This window comes from Hyaena hyaena, unplaced genomic scaffold (assembly GCF_003009895.1).
Source record: "Hyaena hyaena isolate Hyena2069 unplaced genomic scaffold, ASM300989v1 scaffold_179, whole genome shotgun sequence".
NCBI lineage: Eukaryota > Metazoa > Chordata > Mammalia > Carnivora > Hyaenidae > Hyaena > Hyaena hyaena.
The window spans coordinates 2086327-2107424 of NW_024080812.1; the positions used below are offsets into that span (position 1 = coordinate 2086327).

General features: G+C 49.7%; 1 protein-coding gene across 9 annotated transcripts in view; it reads right to left on the bottom strand.

Moving 5' to 3' along the window:
- Positions 1-21098, bottom strand: part of PLEKHH1 (pleckstrin homology, MyTH4 and FERM domain containing H1) — a 50074-nt gene that overhangs the window by 12300 nt on the left and 16676 nt on the right. For 6 of the 9 annotated variants that reach the window (XM_039240685.1, XM_039240684.1, XM_039240686.1 and 3 more), the window contains 15 exons: positions 17735-17797; positions 16706-16855; positions 13825-13908; positions 11974-12055; positions 11094-11854; positions 7850-7928; positions 7091-7182; positions 5288-5438; positions 4930-5075; positions 3866-3976; positions 3048-3134; positions 2561-2722; positions 1560-1640; positions 1024-1206; positions 495-603 (listed from right to left, as the gene is read on the bottom strand). In XM_039240685.1, coding sequence (XP_039096616.1) covers positions 495-603; positions 1024-1206; positions 1560-1640; positions 2561-2722; positions 3048-3134; positions 3866-3976; positions 4930-5075; positions 5288-5438; positions 7091-7182; positions 7850-7928; positions 11094-11854; positions 11974-12055; positions 13825-13908; positions 16706-16855; positions 17735-17797 — 2341 coding nt within the window. Of the gene's footprint in view, positions 1-494; positions 604-1023; positions 1207-1559; positions 1641-2560; positions 2723-3047; positions 3135-3865; positions 3977-4929; positions 5076-5287; positions 5439-7090; positions 7183-7849; positions 7929-11093; positions 11855-11973; positions 12056-13784; positions 13909-16705; positions 16856-17734; positions 17798-21098 lie in introns of those variants that run through there. The other 3 variants (XM_039240689.1, XM_039240687.1, XM_039240692.1) reach the window with 3 other exon arrangements.

Sequence of the window (21098 nt, forward strand, 5' to 3'; positions counted from 1 at the left end):
CCTTCCCTGCAGTGTCAGGTATGGACAGACTGCATATCGGCATGGAACACACAAGGAGCAGTGAAGGGATGTGCGGTGTGTGCCATTAGTTCCTCAGGGTCCTGAGAATCAGTAGCAAAATAAAGACCCTGTGACACCCTAGGCTTAGGTTAGTCTAATCCCAGTTTAGGCTTCATTCATTGATTAACAAACTCTATTAACTAGCTTCCTTCTCTCCTCAACTCTCTGCCCAGCCAGCAAAGCTGCAGTGAACACTGTAAAACACTGACCCACTACAAAGTGTGCTTCCCAAATAAACTCCCCCAAATACAGAGTGGTCACCTCAGAATCTCACCAGAAACAGGGGCTCTGGAGCTTGGATGGGAATGCCCTTCTGTGGCTTAGATGGTTTTACAACAGCTTCAGGGCACAGAAATGCTTTCTTTGGATTTCTGACCAACCATCACCCAGCCACCACCCTCCAACCCAAGCAGTGATGGCCACCCTTGCCTTACCTGGGTCTCCCTCCCCATCCATCAGTTTTCCAATGAGCTGCTCATAGGCAGTGCCAACCTGGGCACTGCTGCCGCCTGCAGCCACTGTGAGGTGGTAAAGCCACGTGTCCTGGAAGGGGATGGAAAGCCATCTGATGAGGCTGGAGTGGGAAGATTGGAGGCAAGAGCTCCAGAGAAGCTTCCTTGAAAGGGTCAAGCTCAGGGTGAAGTTAGGCTAGTTTGGCTGGCACAAGTCAAAGCCAACAGTCTCAAAGAGGAAAGACTTGGAATCAGGTGAACATGAACCCAAGTTTCTATGCCTGAGGTGCTATCTCATGACCCCAGTGGAGATGGGGGTCACTGAGAGTGCTTGTCACTGAGAGTGACTTCAGTATAAGGAATAGTATAAGGAATAATCAGGGAATTAGTACTAGTTGCCAAAATGTCCAGAAGGAAAGACACTTGAATTTGGGGAGGTTGAGAAAGGAAAAGGAGAAGATGAGAAACACAGGACCACTCTTGGCCATGGAGGCCCAGCCCTCTCCCTTACCTTTTCATGCTTGGTGCCAATGAGGAGGTAGGTGGGGCTGTGCTCTGGGGGGTGAATCACCAGGGTGCAGTGAGAGGAAAGCAACCTCCTGGTTCCTCCAGCCTCATAGTCCTCGTCTGAGTCACAGGATCGATCTACTTCCTCTATGCGTGCATCCCGCACAGGCAGATGGCCTAGGGGTCGCTGTGGACATGAGCCTTCCATGAATGGGAGAGCCAGCAGGGAACAGGGCAGTGTCTTCTCTCTGAACCCTCGGTCCCTGTTTGGCTGGGCATCATGGATGTGGCCTGGTCACCAGACCAGAGGGTTAACTACAGCTCCCTAGCTGAGGCTTGCCTGGAGAAGCACAGTTAGACCACACAGGTGGAAATCTGTGAGCCATTCAGTCTAGAGGGATCTAGCCAGCTAGCTTTGTACTTGTGGTGGGATTAGATGCAGTGGAGGGAAAAACTGGGGCCTTCCATCAGGACGTGGAGCCACAGGAATGTGGTCTGGGGAAAGAAGAGAGTAGGTGCTGTCTGGAAGCCAGGGAGTACCTTGTCCTCATGGCTCCGATAGTAGTAGAAGGTTCTCCCAACAAGAGCACACCAGACCAGCTTGGAATGGCCATGTTTTACCTGGAAGACAGAAATTAAGACAGCATTATTAGAACCAGGTAATCCCAGAAGTAAATTCAGGACTGGCAAAGAGAAGTCACAGGGAGGCAGATCTCAAAACCCCTGGTCCTTAGTGGAGATGCCACCCAGACCCCCAACTAACAGAAGCAGCCCTTCCACAGCACAAGTCTGTGGCACATACCCTGTAACACCCCACTCACCCTTGCACCACATGCCACTAAAAGATTAACCAGGTCAATCAGATGTCCCACCTCAGGAATATGGACACAGGAAAAACTTGCTAGTCAGCTCTAAGGATGCCAAGAGGGAAGGCAAGGCCATCCAGGGCAGGCTAACACCTTTCAGAAAATGTAAATCACTAGGGAACAGCAAGTGAGCAACAGACAGAGGAGATTGACAGAAACACAGAATGAATGGGGAAGCAGAGGCAGAGAGAGAGTCAAGACTACTGAGCTTGCTCAAACAAGTGGCTTTACTTCCTGATGGCATTCTAGTTAATGTGCTTCCTTGTTAACTTCCATTTTCTTGGGGTTAACAAGTGCTCTGAAGAGCCCGACCTCAAACACCTTTAGGGCAGGCCTGGGATAGTCTGTCTTTGAAGGGCCACACCTACCTTGCCTACATCAGAGCCTCCCACTATTCATATTGAGGCATGGTAGACACGGGTGGGGGTGAGGAGCAACTCCTAATAAGCTTTAAATAGGTTCAAGACCTTCCTTTCCCTCCTGTCTTGATAATAGCTGTGCTAACAACCCTGGTCTCTGTTTTCATTCACAGACACTTTATGAGGCCAACCGGCTAATCCCTGTTTAGAAATAAACAAATTCCTGCAGACAGGAGCTGTAAGGAGGGCAGGACCCAAGCTCCTGGCTCCCCTGGCTCTCAGGGCCCACGTTCCACCCCACCAGTCCCTCCCATACCTTAGTCAGCCAGCCCTTCACCGTGGGCTTGATGCCACCCTGCGGCAGGGCCGGAGGCCCAATGGCTTGGACCTTGAGCAGGCTCTGCAGCACTCGGATCCACTCCTCCAGCAGGCTGGGTGAGTCAGCCGTCAGGTAATAGGTTTTCTTCTCAGAGATAAGCTGCGGAGGACAGATTGGGGGCCATCGGCAGGGAGACAGGAGGATGGAATGCCAGGGACCCGGCTCTGAGGTGGCACAAATCCCTGAAACCACTGGGCCTTCCTACTTCCCACCTCGATACTCCCTCCCTTCTTTTCCTTACTGTTTTCTCCCGATCTCTCTTACCTGTACTGTCTCTTCTTCCTTCCCAGTACTCTCAAATTAGGATCACAAGCACATGATGCTTTCCTCACATGCTCATTTTGCCTCATCTTTGTCTCTATCATAGTCATAGCCAAACTTAGCACCTCCTGTGTCTAAAATCCTAGCCGCTAGCAACACCCACCTGGAATGTCTGTGCACCCTCCCCTCGAACAATTTGGCAACGGGAATTCAGTTCCACTTGACCCTGAGGTTTCCGGATGACATCACTCTGTAAAGACAGGAATGGGGAGGAAAATGGTACAAGTCTTCTCAGAGCACATCATTCTCCCTCAGATCTTACTCCAGGTCCCAGGCAAAGGGGAAAGCGATTCCTAAGCTTTCCTGGGCTATGGTATGATGGGTAACTTGTTCTAGCTAGAACAATCCCAGGATGGGATCCTGGTTCTAGCTAAATGGAGCAATGATTAAAGGCATGGATCCTGACCCAAGCCTCAAAAAGCACAGATTGAGCCTTTAAAACTGGGTCAGAAGCCACTAGGTTATTACTGAGCTATAGAGCCTTTAAATTCTTTCTGTTACATCCATTATACCAAGTGTGGCAAATAAGTGGCAAACACATCCCCATTACCCTTTCCAGTGTGCCTGCACACCCTACTAATCAATCACTGCATGCCTACTCATTGAATGACACAGACCCAGAATCCTCAACATGGTGTTCAGTCAGCCACTGACAATCAGCTGGAGCTGCACAAGAGACTTGGTCCTTCTGCCTTCCTGCCTTTGACTGCTCCATGCCTGATCTCACTCCAGGAACCAGTGACCAGCCTCATGGCCCCATGTAAGGCTCAAAGCCTCGGGTGCCCAGCCAGGTCGCCTCTCCCCATCTGCCAGACCTAGCCCTCCGGCCGTGGGCCACACCGCCCCTCTTCCAGCTCATCACACAGTTCTGAGTTTGGGGTGGGGCCTTTTGAGTACTGTTCTGGGGAAGGAGGGTCTCACCGGGGACTTGTAGTACATAATCTGTCCCTGCCTCAGGACAAACCAGCGCCTCTTCCATGTCTTCACCCGGCTCCCCATTTTTAGCAGGTAGCCTGACTTCTCCAGTGACTCCTGCAGGGGTGGGAGGGTATAGGGGGACAAGGGGGAGACAGAAAAAGGGAATCACTTGGGGTTTGTAAATGTCACACAGGCCAAAATGGCCCAGTTGAGAGTCACTGCTTTGTCATCAATTAAAAACAAACTATTGAGTACCTACTCTATGTATTTTCAGGGCACCATGCCCTGCTAAGGGTTCAGACAGAACCAGCCTAAAGCAAAGGTAGTCCCGCTATGGAAGGGTCCTGTTGGCTGGGGAAGACAACACCTGACTGCAGACCAGGGGCTGCATGAGGGACAGGCTGGCCAGGAAGGGCTTTGGGAAGAGCCAGATCTGGACTGGCCTTGGAAGGAAAAGTCAGCTTTCCTTCAAAGACCAGCCAAGAGGAGGAAAAGGCCATTGTAGGCAGCAGGGAGGGAGAGTGAGGTTTGGGGAACAAGGGGCACACCAGCCAGGCTGGGGCAGAGGGGAGACGAAGACACAGTGGCACGGTGGTGTGGGGCAAGGGCTGGGGAATGAGTGATGTGAGTCTGCAGCATGCCTCTGAGCCTCAAGCTTCTTATCCATAAAATGGGGTTAAGCGTCCTGAGGATGGTGAGGACACATGAGACTGGGCATGAAGAGCACTGAGCACGGTGCCTGGCACTCTGTAGGAACTCAGTAAATGTCAGCTCTCAGCATTCCAGGGCCAGCGTGAGGCTAAAACGAGGTAACATGGTGAGCCACAGTGGGCTTTCCCACTGGCCATCCCTGGTTTGATAAGGAGCTCACTAGACTCCCTCTCCTTCCTCACAGGGTCTGCGTGTACTCGACTTCCTAGCTGCACACCCCCAGCCCACTCCTCACATCTGTTGTGGCCCCCTGCCCTGGCCCTCACCATTCCCCTGGGAGCCCTCATCTCATAGGGGTCTGCTCCCACCCTGCCCTGACTCTGCCTGTGGGGTGCAGGGCCACGCTCCCAGCTCACCCCGCCCAGGCCCAGCCCCTCAGTGGAGAAGGTCGAGGTGCGCTGTAGTTTGTGCTCAGGCTCTGAGTAGTCACTGTCCAGCGAGCAGGCATCTGGGGGGATGGCGTAGTCGCCCTCGGAGCTCAGCGAGGACATGGAGACGCCTGCTGAGGGAGGAGTTATCAAGGCCTAGATCCCAAACCTCCCTTAGCTTCCACAGCCCGGGAGCTGCAGAGCCTTCCTCACTGACCCAGGACCTTTGAGTCTGGAGTTGAGGGTCATGGGCAGAGATCAGGCAGGGACCCCCAGACACACCCAACCATGGGAGGAGGTGAGGGGCTGCTTGCTTTCCTGCACCTTTCTGTTCCCTCTTCTGTACCTCTCTTGATGGCCCGGGGGCTGCCCAGTCCACTGGTCTTCCTGGACTCAGAGCAGGACACCGAAGTTCGGAAACTCGCCTGAGAGCTGCAGTCATCGTCGGACCCAGAGGACTCGTCCACAAAGGGCATGGTGCTGATCTGCATGGCTCTCTGCAAGACAGGCCCTCCCGCACTGCACCTCCCCTTGCAAAACGAGCCCCTTCCCATGGGCACTTGTACTCCAGCTCCATGTGCCCAGGGTGTGGCCAGCACAGCCCCGACCTTACTCTCATGTCCTCACCTCCGTGCTCCCCCTGGGCCTCCCGCCCCCACACATCATCCTCTGTGGTCCCGGAAGGAGCCACCCCATTTAGGCTGAACACCTGGCGGCTGTGTCCCTTGCTCCCACCACTAGGGGTCCAGAATGCCACACCACGGGTCAAGTGTGAGGAGCTTTATAAATACATGTGGGGATAAGGAAACAAGAAGCCATCTCAGGGGGCAAACATTTAAAAAGACCATCTCAATGTTGGTGAAAGTGCGGGGGGGAAAGATACTCCGTAGCACGACAGAACCTTTCAGAAGGCAATTTGGTACAACCTGCCAAAACTGAAAACATGCCTATCATTTACCCATAAATTTCACCTCTAAAACTCCATTCCTATGGAAATAGTATACATTATGTGTAAGTGCACGGAGATATATATCTGCACAATGATGTTCATCACAGCACTAATTTTAGAGAAAAACAAGAGAAGACCTAAATTGTCAATCAGTGGAGGACAGATTAAGGTAGTTATGGGGCACCTACACCAGGGGTACTGTCCAGCCCTAAAAGAGGAGGCAGAGCTGTGCGTGGAGGCACAGCAGGAAGATAGCATGAACAAGCAAAGAGTAGGACATGTGTAATATGATCCCCTCTGTGTGCAAGTGTGCGTGTGTGTGACAGAGACAGATGATATTTGTAAATGTGTCAGAAAGTCTCACAGAATAAACACCAAACCATTAAAGATAGCCGCCTCTGGGGTGAAGAATTAGGGAGAAGCAATGTGAAAGAAAATTTCACTTTTGGCTTTCTGACTTAAAAAAAATTTTTTTTTTAATGTTTACTTTTGAGAGACACAGAGCATGAGTTGGGGAGGACCAGGAAGAGGGAGACACACCGAATCCAAAGCAGGCTCCAGACTCTGAGCTGTCAGCACAGAGCATGATGTGGGGCTCAAATCCACGAACCGTGAGATCATGACCTGAGCCGAAGTCAGATGCTCAACCAACTGGGCCACCCAGGTGCCTCTGCTTTCTGATTCTTCTATAAAAAGTTTTACAAAGTCTTACTGTTTGGATATCAAAAACCAGTAACAAAAGGAGAAAAAAATGTGTATGAAAACATTATGTTGCAGTTATACCTGACTTTTGTTTAAAAAAATACATAAATATGAAATTAATGTAATATTGTGTGCCAACTATACTCAAAAAAATATGTAGCGATGTTCTGAGTGTACACATAGGAATGTATGTTTGAACACGTATGAGATTCTGGAAGAGGCCCTCCCAGGACAGACATTTGAAAAGATGGGAAGGAGAGGTGGAGCAGGCATAAGCCTAACATTAACCTTCCACTTTGCCCAAGATTATACAGATTCAAGTTTTTGTAAACATACAAGTTTTATAATTAAGATCTAATAAATACTAAAATTGAAACGACATACATATGGGGGCTGAGCTCCCTGCTCAGAGTCACGTGTGTGCAGAAACCTGACCCTAGAGCTGAATGAACGGGCCTCCCGAATGGAACACCCCCTCCTCGGACAGCAGCTTCTTACCCCTTTCAGGGCCGTGTAGACAGGCACAGTGACATTCTTGTAGACAAGGCCAGAGAAAGGCCCAGGGGACGCAAGGGCAGGAGGGCTTGAAGCTGGAGGGGGTAGGGAAGGAGGATGAGTTAGTAACTCACTCAGGAGACTGCAGTAGCAGAGACCTGGGCAGACTGAGAAGATCCACACAGAAAGTTCCTTGAAAGAGCACTGCAGGGGATAGGTAGGGTGGCAGTCCTCAGACTGAGGATTTCCTCAGTCCCACTCTTGTGAAGGTGAGTTACCAACCATGAGACTACAGAGCCGTCACATCACTGTGGGGATTCAGTGGCTGGCCAGTGACCCAGGAGCCAGAGGGTATGGACGCGGTTCCTTCAGGGGGGCTCATCGAAATCAAGGCATGGGGTAGGGGAAGCGGAGGGGAGGGAGGGGGAGCTCTCCCTGCCCCCTCCCAGTCCTGGGCACCACAGAGGGGAAGCCAGTGCAGGTGGGAGGCTGGGCTGGAGACCCCGTCTCTAACGTCTCTTTCAGCTCTGTAATTGGTGTTCAAGGCCACGTCCCACTCAGCATGTAATGAGCAACTCCTACCCTGCACAGCTTCCTTTTCCTTCCCCTGGCTAGGTAGCCCTGGCTGTGATTTCACTGAACCTCACCTGTTGGAGGAGGGAGGGAACAGGGTGCCCGGGTGACATTGGACCTGGGTGTTGCTCAGAGTCCTCTCCCTGCATACCCACCCTGTCTACCATGTGGGGCTCACTTGGGACTCACCACAACAGGTGGCAATAGTTCTGGGAGATGCGTCCGAGAGCCGCATGCCAGCCATAGCCACCGCGTAGATCCGGCTCTCCTGGAATGGGAGACCCCAGAGGGTCAGAGTCCAGCTCCGTGCCCAGCCCAGCCCCTCCCGGGCGTGGAGGTAAAACCATGGCTGTGGATGTGGGTCCACATCCAGGTTCAGTCAATTACAGGTGGGGTAATCCTGGGCAAGTTATATCTGAGCTTCCTTTCCCTCAGCTCTGAAGTGGAGGTAGTACTCACCTGTCAGGCTGTTACAAAAATTAAATAAAATCATTAATGTAAACATCTGACACCTGGAATAAAATCAGCGTCCAATAGATATTCAGTTCTTCTCCTGCCTCCACCCAAGGAAGTTCAAGAGGAGAAGGTCAGTGACCTGTTTCTCTGAATCTTACCCATTTTAGAGGCCTTGGGTCTCTGGCTCTCACCCCTGGAAGCTGGGGAGTTGACAATGAGGAAGTCTGAGCCCCGTGGCAAGGGCATGCCCTTTTGTAAGCCAGTTGTTTGGAAGCTGGGACACAGTTTTTTCTGACATTAACAACGTTACATTCATGGTTAGGCCCAACCTGCAAAGCCTGTCTAAGCTCACCTGGGACCCTGAACCTCGCTGTAGAAGACACATTGACGGGAACCCTCACCCTCAGCTCTTCCTTTACCCCTTGGTGTTCCTGGGTCTGAAACAGGCCCATAGCCATAGGGAGCTTTCCTAATGGTTTTGATCAAACAACCCAGAAGCTCTGCCTGTGCTTTTACAACTCTCTCTTCTCCACTTAAGGCAGAGAGAAATAAAGACCCTCTCAGGTGACACGGAAGTCACAAGGACCAGGGAAGGTGGGCCTGGCTGGCTCAAGGAGGCAGCGGGGCTGGGGCCTGGGGCTGGATGGGCCATGGGGTGCTACTGGGGTGTCCCCCCAGAGAGCAGCAGCAGCAGCTCTGGAGCACGTGGGGAAGAAAGGGCCAGGTGGGACCTCCCCTGAGCTGAGCAGAGGGAGGGGAAGGTAAGCGACCAGGGCAGTGAAGAAAGGGGTCCCAGGAAGAGACTATTCCTGCCAATCCTGGTCACGGAATTCCTCTAATTTCACAGACAGAATGCAAGCAAAGCTTGAGTGTTTTACAAAAGTTATCTACCTAAATCACGAGGTTGTTTTGAGAACCAATAGAAAAAGGGCTCTACATGCTTGAATTGGTGAATCAGTATATCTGCCTTATTCCCCTGAGAAATGCGCCCCTCAATTTCCAGTTTCTAGTCTTGATTTCCTCTCAGATGGTCACTGCCCAGGGGGGTTCCCACCTGAGAAGAGACGGCAGGCACCTCTCTTGTGTTTCTTGGGGGCAAGTTACAATGAGAGTTGCGAACAAGAGACAGCTCCTCCGTAGGCTGATATGGCCGATTGCTGGGTCCCCAGGGCCCCACTGAGAGCAGGGAGGGCCTGTGGGAACACCTGATACCCCTTCATACCTTCACCCCTAGAGCTCCGCTGATGCTCACATGGGGAAAATGTTGTCCAGAGCATCTTACATATTTACTCCCTTTTCCTCTTGTGTCTCTCTCCTCCTCCCCCCAACACACACTCTTAACCTGTACAGGCAGAATGCAAGAACTACTCTCAGCATCACAGTGGACGGCTGTATTTTGGCAAAAATGGCAGATGTGAGCAGCATGTTTTTCTGGTAACACCCGCTGAGCCCCCCTGTCACATCTCTTGCCCGAATGTTCCCTCACTGCCCACCTCTGCTTTAAGATTCTAGGCGTTTATAGTTATAAGACAGTAATGAAAAAGAAAAGGGATGGTCTGCGGTGGTCCAGCCTGGCCTGGCCCTGCCCTCCTTTCCAACATCCTCTCCACTGTTGCGCTGCCCACCCCTTTCTTTGCTCCTTCTCTACCCGCTGCCCCTCCACCCCACCCTTCCTCTCAGGGAGGTGACTTGTGTGACACTCCCATGTTCCTGGAGCTTCAGGGACAGGTCAGCAGCATATGACCTGAAGACTGGCCTTGAGAGACCTCCTAGCTCTCCCCAGAGGCTCCACTCCCAGGCATGGCTGTGTCTCCAGCCATCAGGCCCCCTCGTAGCGATCAGTGCTGGTCAGCAAGCACTGCTAAGGATGTGGCCCCTATGCCTGGGGTGCTGAGGCTGCCCAGACCACCAGCATTTCAAAAGGAGAGCCTGGAAGTTGCTGCTGAAAAGGCGGTTCTCCCAAGCAGTGGTGTAAGGCGGTGTCACCCACCCCTCCCATACCCCAGTACCCTGCTCCCAGGCTGCCAAGAGCCTGACACTCAGACGTCTCCTACTGCGCTGCCTCACATGCATCCAGGGGTCCCGGCATGAGTAAGAAGCTGGCATTGGCTCTGTGACGTCCTCCAAGAGGCAGTGCAGTTGGAAGGTGAGAGCCAGGCTCTGGAGGCAGCCGGGCCTGCATTTAAAGCCTGGCTCCTCACTGACTACTACATGACTTTGGCCAAGTCTGTAGGGACAGACAGGAACAGCACCTGACTCCTCACACAAGTGAGGGGCTCTGCACACATTCATGTCCACCCACCCCCTCCCAGCCATTTTTAACTGTGTATCATGGAAAATGCCAAACAGACACATAAGTGGAATGAAGAGAATAAAGAATGACCTCATGTAGCCATCACCCAGCTCTGTAAAGGTTAATGTATGGCTGGTCTTGTCTCCTTAGTGTTCCCCACCCCAGATCACTGATTCTGAGGCAATGCCCCCAGACACGACCTCCTCTTATCCAGCGTTACAAGTAAGGAAGCTAAGGCTGGGAAATAACAATCACGGCCAACACTTACTGTGAACCATCACTGAAGGCACCTGCTATCACATTCAATTCTCACAACAGCCCGGTAAGGGGAGCACTACTATCCCCCTGTTACAGACAGGGAAACTGAGGCACACAGTGACCAACTCAGGTCACACGGTTAGCACTTCAGCCCTGGTGGTTTCATTCTAGCACCTGTGCACTTCCCACTGCACTGCACCACCTCAAAGGGTTGTGGAGATTAAATGAGAAAACGCACAAAGCACCCAGTTTGGTGTGGCACAGACTCATGAAATGACAGCCAGCCACCATCCAATCACTCCAAATCCTGGCCCCGCCCCTTGCTGGCTGGCTGTGTGGATGAGAGCCTAGTCTCACGCTCAGCATGAAGCTGTACTCCATGAGCAGCTCCGCCGCTCAGCCCAGCTCCCAGGCTGCACCTCTTACCCAGGATGGAAACCGGTGCAGAGGGGGTGTGGGGGGTTTGTTGCCCAAATCCACTTCCTCCAGCTCAGCTCTGGGGGCCTTCAGGCTCTTTTGTTCCTCCTTCTTCCCGGTTGGGGGTTGTTCTTCCATCTCCATGTTTTCCGGTTCCTCCCGGTGCTTAGCTCGGGCCTCCACCTCAGGAAGGCTGGAGGGGTAAAGGGCTGAGAGAGTCCCAATCTCAATGCTCACCATGTGCTTGAAGGGCCCAGGGCCCACCTGGGGCTGGCTGTGGTGCCTCTTGGCCAGCTGGATGCTGTCCCGGGGGATGCTGGGGGCCCATGCCTTCGGGAGAGTCAGGCTGCAGCCCGGACCACCTTCCCTGGCAGAGTTCTTTGTCCCAGGAAGTGTCCCACCCTGAGCAATGACCAGGCCCTCACCCCAGGAAGCTGAACCATGTCTATGGGTGCGAGGCTTCACACATAGCCGGCGGGGAGAGCCCTCTCTTCCCAGGCGAGGTGGAAAGGTCTTGGCCTCTGATATTTCTCCAGGACGGACCATGATGGAACTCGAATCCTCCAAGGAAAGTCCTGATTTAGGAACACAGTCCTTGCTCTGCAGAACACCTGTAGAAGGTGCAGGCATAGCTGCCTTCAGGGCACCTGGGGCCTGAGGACCACAGTCCTGCCCTGTCGGCTGGGTCCCTGGCCCTGAAGAGCCAGAATCCTGCTCTGGGGATTCCAGGGGGGTCACCAACAGCTTCCCGGAAGGTGGCATCTGAAGAGCTGTGGTTGGGGTGAAAAACAGGCATATTGAGAGCTCCCTTGGTTCGGCCCACGCCATAGCATGCACACGTGCACACATGCATGCATGCACGCCCACACACCAAGCCTGGCCTGCTGACCTTCTAGAGCATCTTGGAGGGCTCCCACCTGCTCCACCAGGTGCTGATTACTGCTCCTCAGGTGCTGATTTTCCATCTCAAGCTGGCCCAAAAGAAAAATCAAGATTTCTATTAGAATGCTCAGCCTACAGGTTCAGGCACAGAATTCGAAATAAGATTAAAATTCTTTTTAAAGACCAAATCTTTGAAAAAGAACACTTGGTGCCCCAGCAATCCAGGGCTGACCCTCCCAGGGAGCCCTGACCTGCCCCCTTCCTCTGTGCTAACCAGTTTTGGTTGAAAGAGAATTCTATTTGGCAGCGCCTGCACCTTTTCTAGATATTTTAACCTTTTTTTAAAAAAAAAAGTGAAACGTAATACAAAGAAAACTGCATATCACATCAATGAACAGCTTAACAAATGATTCTGAAGTGAATACTCATGTGACCACCACGCAGGTCAAGACACAGGAAGCTGCCAGCACTGTCAGCAACAGATTGCCCCTTCCCAGCCACGTGCCTCTCCCTCCCCACAAAGGCAGCCACTCTTCTAAGTGTACGAGACTCACTTTCTTGCTTTCTAGGTTTCATCATCTAAGTATGCACCCCCCACACACACTGGCTTAGCGGTGCCTATTTTTATATAAACAGAATTATACAGTATGTACTTCTGGATCTGGCTTCTTTTACTCAAAGTACTGTCTATAAGACCCATCTTATGGTTGCTGCATTTTCTTCTGAATAAAATCCAACCCACTTTTTGGAGCACCTTTAAGCAAATATGGAGGCAAACCAGGTATCAGCTCTGTCCCCAGGCACTTGTAGTCTAACAGGGGACCTGAGGTGTGCATCCATAGCAGGACATGGGAGGCAAAAAGAGCCAATACCTCCTGCATGTAAGAACAACTTGTGTCAGGACAGAGGAAGAAAAGTTGATGTTTGTCCTCTTCCAAACTTCAAATCCTTTCCCTTTTGTTTTGCTTTTTGTTTCTTGTTGCTAGTAGCACTGTAGCCTCCAGCCCCAAGTTTTCCGAAATTAAGCTGCAGCAAGCAATGAACTAAAGAAATGAACAACTATAGGTGGAAAAAGCAGTTTTGGGGCTATCAGGGGGTGCCTGGGTGGTTCAGTTGGCTGGGTGTCCAACTTCGGCTCAGCTCATAATCTCACAGTTCATGAGGTCGAGCCCCACACTGGGCTCTGTGCTGACAGCTTAGAGCCTGGACTCTGCTTCAGATTCTGTCTCTCTCTCTGCTCCTCCCCTGCTCATGCTGTCTCTCTCTCTCTCAAAAATAAAGAAACATTAAAAAAAAAATTTTTTTTTAAAAGCACTGGGGCAGTCAGGGTCTGGGGGGTGAGAGAATGAGGACCTAGGGTCTAATGGGTACCAACCAGGTGCTGTTTAGGGGTAATGAGAGTTTTGGAAATAGACAGTGGTAATGGTTGTGCAACACTGTGAAAGTACTTAATGCCACTCAACTGTATACTAAAGATGGTAAAAATGGTAAATTTTATGTATATTTTACCACCACCATAAAAACCAGTTGAAAAGAATGGAAAGAACAGAGGAGAAAGTGGGGAGGGTGGATGTAGGGGTGTGTGTGTCTCAGGAAGAAAATGACAGGACACCTCAGAAGTGAGACTCACTCCTCCCCAAACACAAAGCTAATCAGGAGCTCTAAGGAAGCCCACGCACAGGAGGAAGGGAAAAGTGAAAGTACCAAGTCTCAGGTCTTAAGCTGAATGGAGGACACATGGTTGACACAATGGAGATCAGTCAAGGCCCCACAAATAGGAGACAGGAAAATGCTGGGGGATGGAGGGTCCCCACTCACATGTGCACCCCAGGCTTCCCGAGATGAGTTTTCAGCTCACCTCTGCTAACTTCAGGGTCACCCATTCTTTGATCTTTGCAGCTTTTTCTTGGACAACTTTGGCTTCTTCAGCTCTCATCTGCTTCTGCAAGAAAGAGAGGGCCTGTCATTAGTCATAGCAGCCACCGGTTTAGTGAACTGGAGGTAGGAAGCCCCAAGAAGGAATACCAAGCAATTGGAGGGGAGTGGCCCAATAGAAAAAAATAAAATCCATTTATGAATTTTAAAAATACTGTTTTTTTAAAGTTTATTTATTTTGAGAGAGAGAGAGAGAGAGAGAGAGAGAGAGTGCAAGAGTGCAAGTGAGGAAGGGACAGAGAGAGAGGGAGAGAGAGAATACCAAGCAGGCTCCACGCTGTCAGGCGGCTCAAACTAATGAACTGCGAGATCATGACCTGAGCCAAAGTTGGATGCTTAACTGACTGAACCACCCAGGTGCCACTAAAAAATATTCTTAAAGTGGGAAAAGCTTTCCTAGGCATGATACATATCCCAACAACCATGAAGTAAAAGACTAAGTCTATACTGTCACTGTAAATTATATGACAAAAAAAAACAAGTTTCCTTAAACAAAATAAAAAGATCAATTGAGGGATGATACAACACAAATGACTTACATACAGAGGGCTAATCTGAAATGAACAAACTGATAAATACATGCAAAAAAGAATATTAACAGGAAGTCAACAGAGAAAGGGAAAGAAAACCATGAAAAGCTGCTCAACCTCAATCATAATTTTAAAAATGCACATAAAAGACAACATTTTCCTCTATCAGACTAACACTATTTAGAAGTCTGATATTATCCTACATTGTCAAGGATGTTGGAAAACAATCCCTCTTATACAAATTGGCAAGGCCTTTTGGGGCAGCAATTTGATAATATCTGTCAAGTTAAAAATTTTTTAAATATTTATTTATTTTTGAGAGAGAGAGACAGAGCATGAGTAGAGGAGGGGTAGAGAGAAAGGGAGACACAGAATCCAAAGCAGGCTCCAGGCTCTGAACTGTCAGCATAGAGCTCAACGCGGGGTGTGAACTCACGAACTGTGAGATCATGACCTGAGCTGAAGTCAGACGCTTAACTGACTGAGCCACCCAGGTGCCCCTGTTAAGTTTTAAACGTATACACTGCTGATTTAACAAACCTACAGTTCAGGAATCATTAGTTGCAATATTATTTGATAAAGCAACAAACACACACACACACACACACACACACACACACACACAACCCTCCAAACTGGTTAATAACCTAAATGTCAGGGCTTGGCTAAATAAACAAAATGAAAATGGAATGCTGTCCTTTGATACACAAGAAACATTCACAATGAACATGGGGAGGACCTTAAGGTTATCCAGTTTAAGAGGTTTGCAAACTGGCCACAATCCAGGCCCCCACCTGGTCCACTCCCCCTGCCCTGCCTATTTTTATAAATACAGTTGTATGGGAACACAGCTGTGCCTATTCATATTGTCTACTTTTTGTGATACAATAGAAGAGCTGAAGAGCTGCAACAGACACCACATGGCTTGCAAAGCCAGAAGTATTTACTAACTGGCCCTTTAAAGGACAAGTCTGCCAACCCCTGACCTAGTCTGATACCCTCTTTATAGGGCTGCAGCAACGGAGGCCCAGAGGGTGAGGGGACTTGACTCTATCAGTTTGGGCAGCACAGCCGGAACTAAAACCAGGTCTATGGACTTGTAGAACAGCATTCTTTCTATTCTGACCTTTTATTATTGTAAAATGATTTTTTTCTGATCTAAGCTTTAGCAGGAACCATTTTGCCCCCTAGTCCCCAGATGCTGCCACTCCTCTGAACCACTCAAAAAGGAGGTAAGGTATCTAAAACCAATGAGTAACTGGTTAGATTTCACGTGTCCACATTTTATTTTCCCATGATTTTTCAGGAACCCCTGCTGGGGTACCCCAGAGCATACAAAGGCACATCACACAACAGATATGTTCAGTGAATGCTGATGAATGATTACGAATTTGCCTGTGATGGTGGGAAAATACTTCTAGGACTAGCTGGGACCTTCATGGGAGAACACACATGTGGAAAATTAAAAGTCATCTGGTAACACTGTAAGGTTGTTTGCTGGAAATAATGGCACTCTGGCACCAGAAGATAACCAGCAGGTAAGGCCAAGGACAGACAGAAGGCACAGCATTCAGATGAAGTTAATAGGATTGTAAAGGGGAGGAGGCCAGGCACAGGTAATGGCAGACTGATATTTCAGACACCCTTTCCGGAGCAAAGGGGCTAACTGTAGCTGGAATGCTGGGCAGTGGCCTCTCCTGGGCACCCATGTGCTCAGGACAAGAGGCCTTGCCTTTCAGGGGAAGCAGCAACTTTGGTCTCTGCCTGCTCAGGTTCACTGAGAAACTTTGTTCAACCAGCTGACCAAGGCCGACTGTCCAGCTCTGAGCTGCTCTCATAACCACAGGTGTCCTCTCCCACCCATTGGCACGGCACCAGGCCAGGGTGGAAAAAGACAGGCTCTCTTTACCAAACACCAACTTCATGTCTGATACCTTAGTTCACTCTCTGGACATTCCTATGGTGTATTATAACTTCCACCTTACAGATATGTAAAATGTGAATCAATGACTTATTTGCCCACAGTCAGAGAGCAGCAGGTACAAGTGAGGGGTTTCAAACACAGATCGGTTGTCCTCCAAGGTTCTTTCCCCACTAGATCCCCTGCCTGGCTCCTACTAAAGTCGCTTCTAATAGTTAAATCTCCATGTGAAAGAACAGTCTCATGAGGGAGTGAGCTCCCCACCAGTTGAGGGCTGAAGCAGAGGGGGTCTGTTCAAGAAGGTGTGGCCAATGGCTACAGACGCTGCAGAGGGCATTGCAGTCAGCCCTTACCTGCTTCTCTAGCTGTGCCTCCAGCTGGCTGATGAGCTCATCTTTGTTCTGCATGGCTTTCAGCAATTCCTGGTACTTCCGATACAGGCTGCCTGCTGAGTCCACATTCTTCAGATTGGACAGTTTCACCTTCTCCTCCATCACACCCACCTTAAAAGTACCATCATCACACAGGGTTGGGATGTGTGTGTGAAATGGCCACTGAGATGCCCTGGGATACTTCCTGACACCCCAGCCCATGATTCCCAGGCAGAGCCCTCACCCAGAGTAGTTGAGGCCAATTAATTCAATAACCATTTATTAAGCCTCCTGTGGGCAAACTAAAGAATTGACAAGAAAGAAATGGCTGTGTATTAGGCCATCTAACTCTGGGGGTCTCAACAGGCACAAGATGGGCAGGATGAACAGTGGGAGAGAAATTGCTTCAACCTCACTGTGGCAGAGATGTTTGCTGCTCACTGAATGTCCCTGTGCTTCTCGGTATTTCCTAGCCCTCTTGTAGTCAGATAGCCATGGAATTCACTCCCACCAATGGGTCTGGTCTGAACGGAGTGACTCAGCATTTTTAGGCTGAAGTATTTAAGAGCTCTCTTTCTGCCATGGCAACCAAGGAGGTTGCTTGTTCCAGAGGGTCTAGGTAGAAGCTGGAGAGAGTTCCAGTAGCTTCAACCCCCAAGTCCCTATGGGAGGCAGAATCCCCAGCTAACCCATGACGGAGAGATACCATGAGTAAGAAGTAAATGTGATAAGCTGCTAAGATGTCAGACCTGTTACCTCAGCATAATTTGGCTTCTGTGGACTAATCCAGCCACCCACTCACGCCCTAACCCTTACCCAAAGACTCCTTTGTGCCCAAAGAGAGCTCCATGCACCTTAATTTGTTCAGAAGAACTGTCACATGACTGCTGGTTTTCCTTTTCCCCATAAGGAGCAGGTGATGAGTATATCTGTGTGTGTCCATGGAAAGGATCAGGAAAGGCCAACGGCCATTTCTGCTGCACAATCCCACCAATCCCCTGTCCCGGTTACCTGGGTTTCCGCATTCTCTGCTCTCTGCTCTGCCTCCAGTAGCCTCTGCTCCAGCTCTTGCATCTGCTCAACAAGAGAGGAAGGACAAATATAAGTGGGGTGTCTTTACTCCAACCATGGCATCAGGGCAACATGAGCAAATGTGGATTCTACACACAGGCTTAAATTGCTCATCTCAATTTAAGTGGCTCAAGGGTGTCAGGACAAAGATTTTCATGGCAACCTTCTGCTCCCTTTTCCTGAATTGACGAGGCATGTAAAAAGCTTAGAGCTGCTGTCCTCTCTGATGAGCAAGTGAAAGCCTAGTTCTTTCATCCTGTGTGTGGAGTACCTCCAGAGGTCAGCTGTGTCCCACCATCATTCTTCATGAGGCAGTGCTGTCCTCGGCCCTCAGTCTCCTCAGCACCAGGTCCTAGGCAGTACCCTGCTACTGCTTGCCATGTATGTGGCATGGAACATACTCCCTCGTGAGACCCCACCAAGTCAGCAGTAAGAGAATGTTCCTTTCCAGCCAAGGATGGCTCAATGGCTGGGGACAAATATTTATCCCTTATCAAGGGCACCTCGGACTATAAATGGCATTTACAGGTATCACCTTGTTTGAGTTCTTTAATCTTAAACAGAGAAACTCAAGACAAATTTTTAAAAATTCCACCTTACTACCAGTAGAGGAGTGTCATTCAGGTCTGAGGATCTCCACAATTCTAAAATCTTATGTCAACTGGGCCAAGCAAAGGGAAAGCACATTCTTTCCACTGCCATGGGAGTGCTCCAGGTGTGCCTATGCTGGTGTCATTCTTAGAGTTTTCAAACTTCATTTAGTGCCAGCATCAAGATTTGTCATGATGGCAAACTGTCCTTTAAGCTCGCATATGGGGCCACCCCTTACTTAGGTTCTATTTCTCCTATCAGACGGTTCCCCAGCACCGTGTCCTCAGCTGTCCCTTTAGTCTATGGGCCTGGAGTGATCCATCAGCCAAGGAGGTGTCAGGTTTAGGCGGCTGACTTTTAGTGCCTTTTAGGTGGATCCACTTTCACCAGCTATGACGGGCACATGAGACTCATAAATAAGCTGCTCTGATACTGGCTGCAGCGACCTGATGAAATGCACTTGGCAGCAACCTGGTACTTAATCCCCGTGTCCACAGCTCCTTGTTATACTCCTGATGCTGTGAAATGGCAGCCCCACGGCAACGACACCAGGAGCACTCGCATGAGCTCCCAGAACAATCCTGTGTGCTAATCTGTGCCCTGAGCCAAGAGCTGGACCATGCTGGAGCTCAGCTATCCCTTCGAAAAAGGGGGTTCAAGCTTCTTACCACTGCTTTGCACCCACTGGACAAGTGGTACAGGGCTAGCACTAAGGCTTGAACCTGACTGGCTCTGCCATGGTGTGGCTTTAGGTAAGTACCTTAACTGTTCTGCGCCTCAGTTTCCTCACCAGGAAAAAAAAAAGAGTAATGAGTTTCCACCTCCTAGGGTTGTTGGGACTAATACATGAGATGCCTCATGTAAAGCTCATGTGTACAACTTGGCACTTACTGAGCAGTTTACAGTAAGCTATTTGTTGTTTTTTTGGACACAGAGAAGACACTTAGGACCAGGGAGACCAGTCTGCCTGGGACAGTCTGGTGTTCACCTGTTGTCCCAGAATTATTAGTAGCAGAGCCTCCTTTTCTCTTTCCAAAGTGTCCTGGGTTAGATGATAATTATACGGTTATCCTACTTACAATCCATCTACAGCAAGAATGGCTTTAAGCCAGAGTTGCCAACTATTAGCCTACAGGGTGTCTTGCCTACAGCGTTAGGGGCATTTAGCTGACACGGATATAACCAAACAAGGCCACTTGCTGTGTGTCTGGCACTAGTTTAAGCACTTTACGTGTATCAACTCATTTAATCTTCTTCGAAATAGGCAGGAGCAGGTACTACTATCATCACTGTTGTATAGATAAGGAAACTGATGCACAGGATTGGGTAACTCAGCTGACGGTCCCATGGCTAAGAGGCAGAGCCAAGATTCAAACTCAGGAGGGTTAGCTCCCGAATCTGTTGTACTGTTGGCCACTGTACCTCTCACATACAAATCTCACATGTCACATGAAAACCAAGATTCCACATACAATCCCTGGCTTCCAGCTTCCCTTGAAAACTCGGAAGACTGGACATGCTAGGGTTACATTTTCTTTCAGCAATAGTGGCTTCTTCCTCCAGTTCTAGCACATTCCCTTGAATTATCCCTAGAACCCACCTGCCTTACATATGTTACCTGTAAGCATCTGAGTAGCAACCCCCAGTTTTAGCTATTAAATGGTTCTAACTCTGTTATCTGTAATCAAAGATAATGGCTTTCAACTGTACTTTTTTATTAGCTCTTTCTTTCAATGGAAATCATATACTTAGTCCCAAATATACAAAATATTGGACCATGAGGCTGCCCTGGTGTCTGACTATAGAAAAGGCAGGAGAGGGGCACCTGGGTAGCTCAGTCAGTTAAGCATCCAACCTCAGCTCAGGTCATGATCTCAGGGTTCATGAGTTCAAGCCCTGCATCAGGCTCCGGGCTGACAGCTCCGAGCCTGGAGCCTGCTTCAGAGGCTGCCTTTCTCCTTGCCCCTCCCCTGCTTGAGCTCTGTGTGTGTCTCTCTCAAAAATAAATAAATATTAAAAAAAAAAAAAAAAGGCAGTAAAGAAAGGGCAATGAGTCTGTTGGTTCTCTGTCGGTTCCACTGCTCCTCTGGGGTACACTGGGCTCAAGGGGTCCACTAGAAAGACAGCTGAAAGAGGCTGAAGCAAAGCCATGGCAAGAGTTCGTGGCTGTAGATCTCAGACTTTCAGGGGTGTCAAGGCCCACATGGAGCTTACTCTAGGCAGATTCCTAAGCCTTGGCCGCAGAGGTTTTTAGTTAGTAAGCCTGAGATTTTCTTTCCAAGCATATTCTTGGGTCCGTGCCCCAGAAATTCCAGCTGATACTGATGCAGGTGGCCCACAGACCATATTCTGAAAAACACTAGACTGGCCACAGGCTGCAAAGCAAAGCTGATCTTTCAGGGATACATCCTGGGGCCAAGTCCCCATCAGCACAGGGCTTCTCAAATGGTCTTACAGGAATACAGAGCTCTTTCAATACTATGTCCCCGGAAAAACTACTACAGTGGACCCTATTAAAAATGGGTGGTTAGGAGAATAAAAAGCCCCCCTCTCTCTCTACTCAGACAGACACACGCATATGAGTTCATATACAGTGACTAAAGTTCTAGAAGGTATCTGCTCCCAAAGCAAATTGGATCTGTCGGCTAAGGCTAATGCTGTGATGACTTTATGCAGACCTCAACAAATTTCCAACTAGTCCTGACAGCCCTAT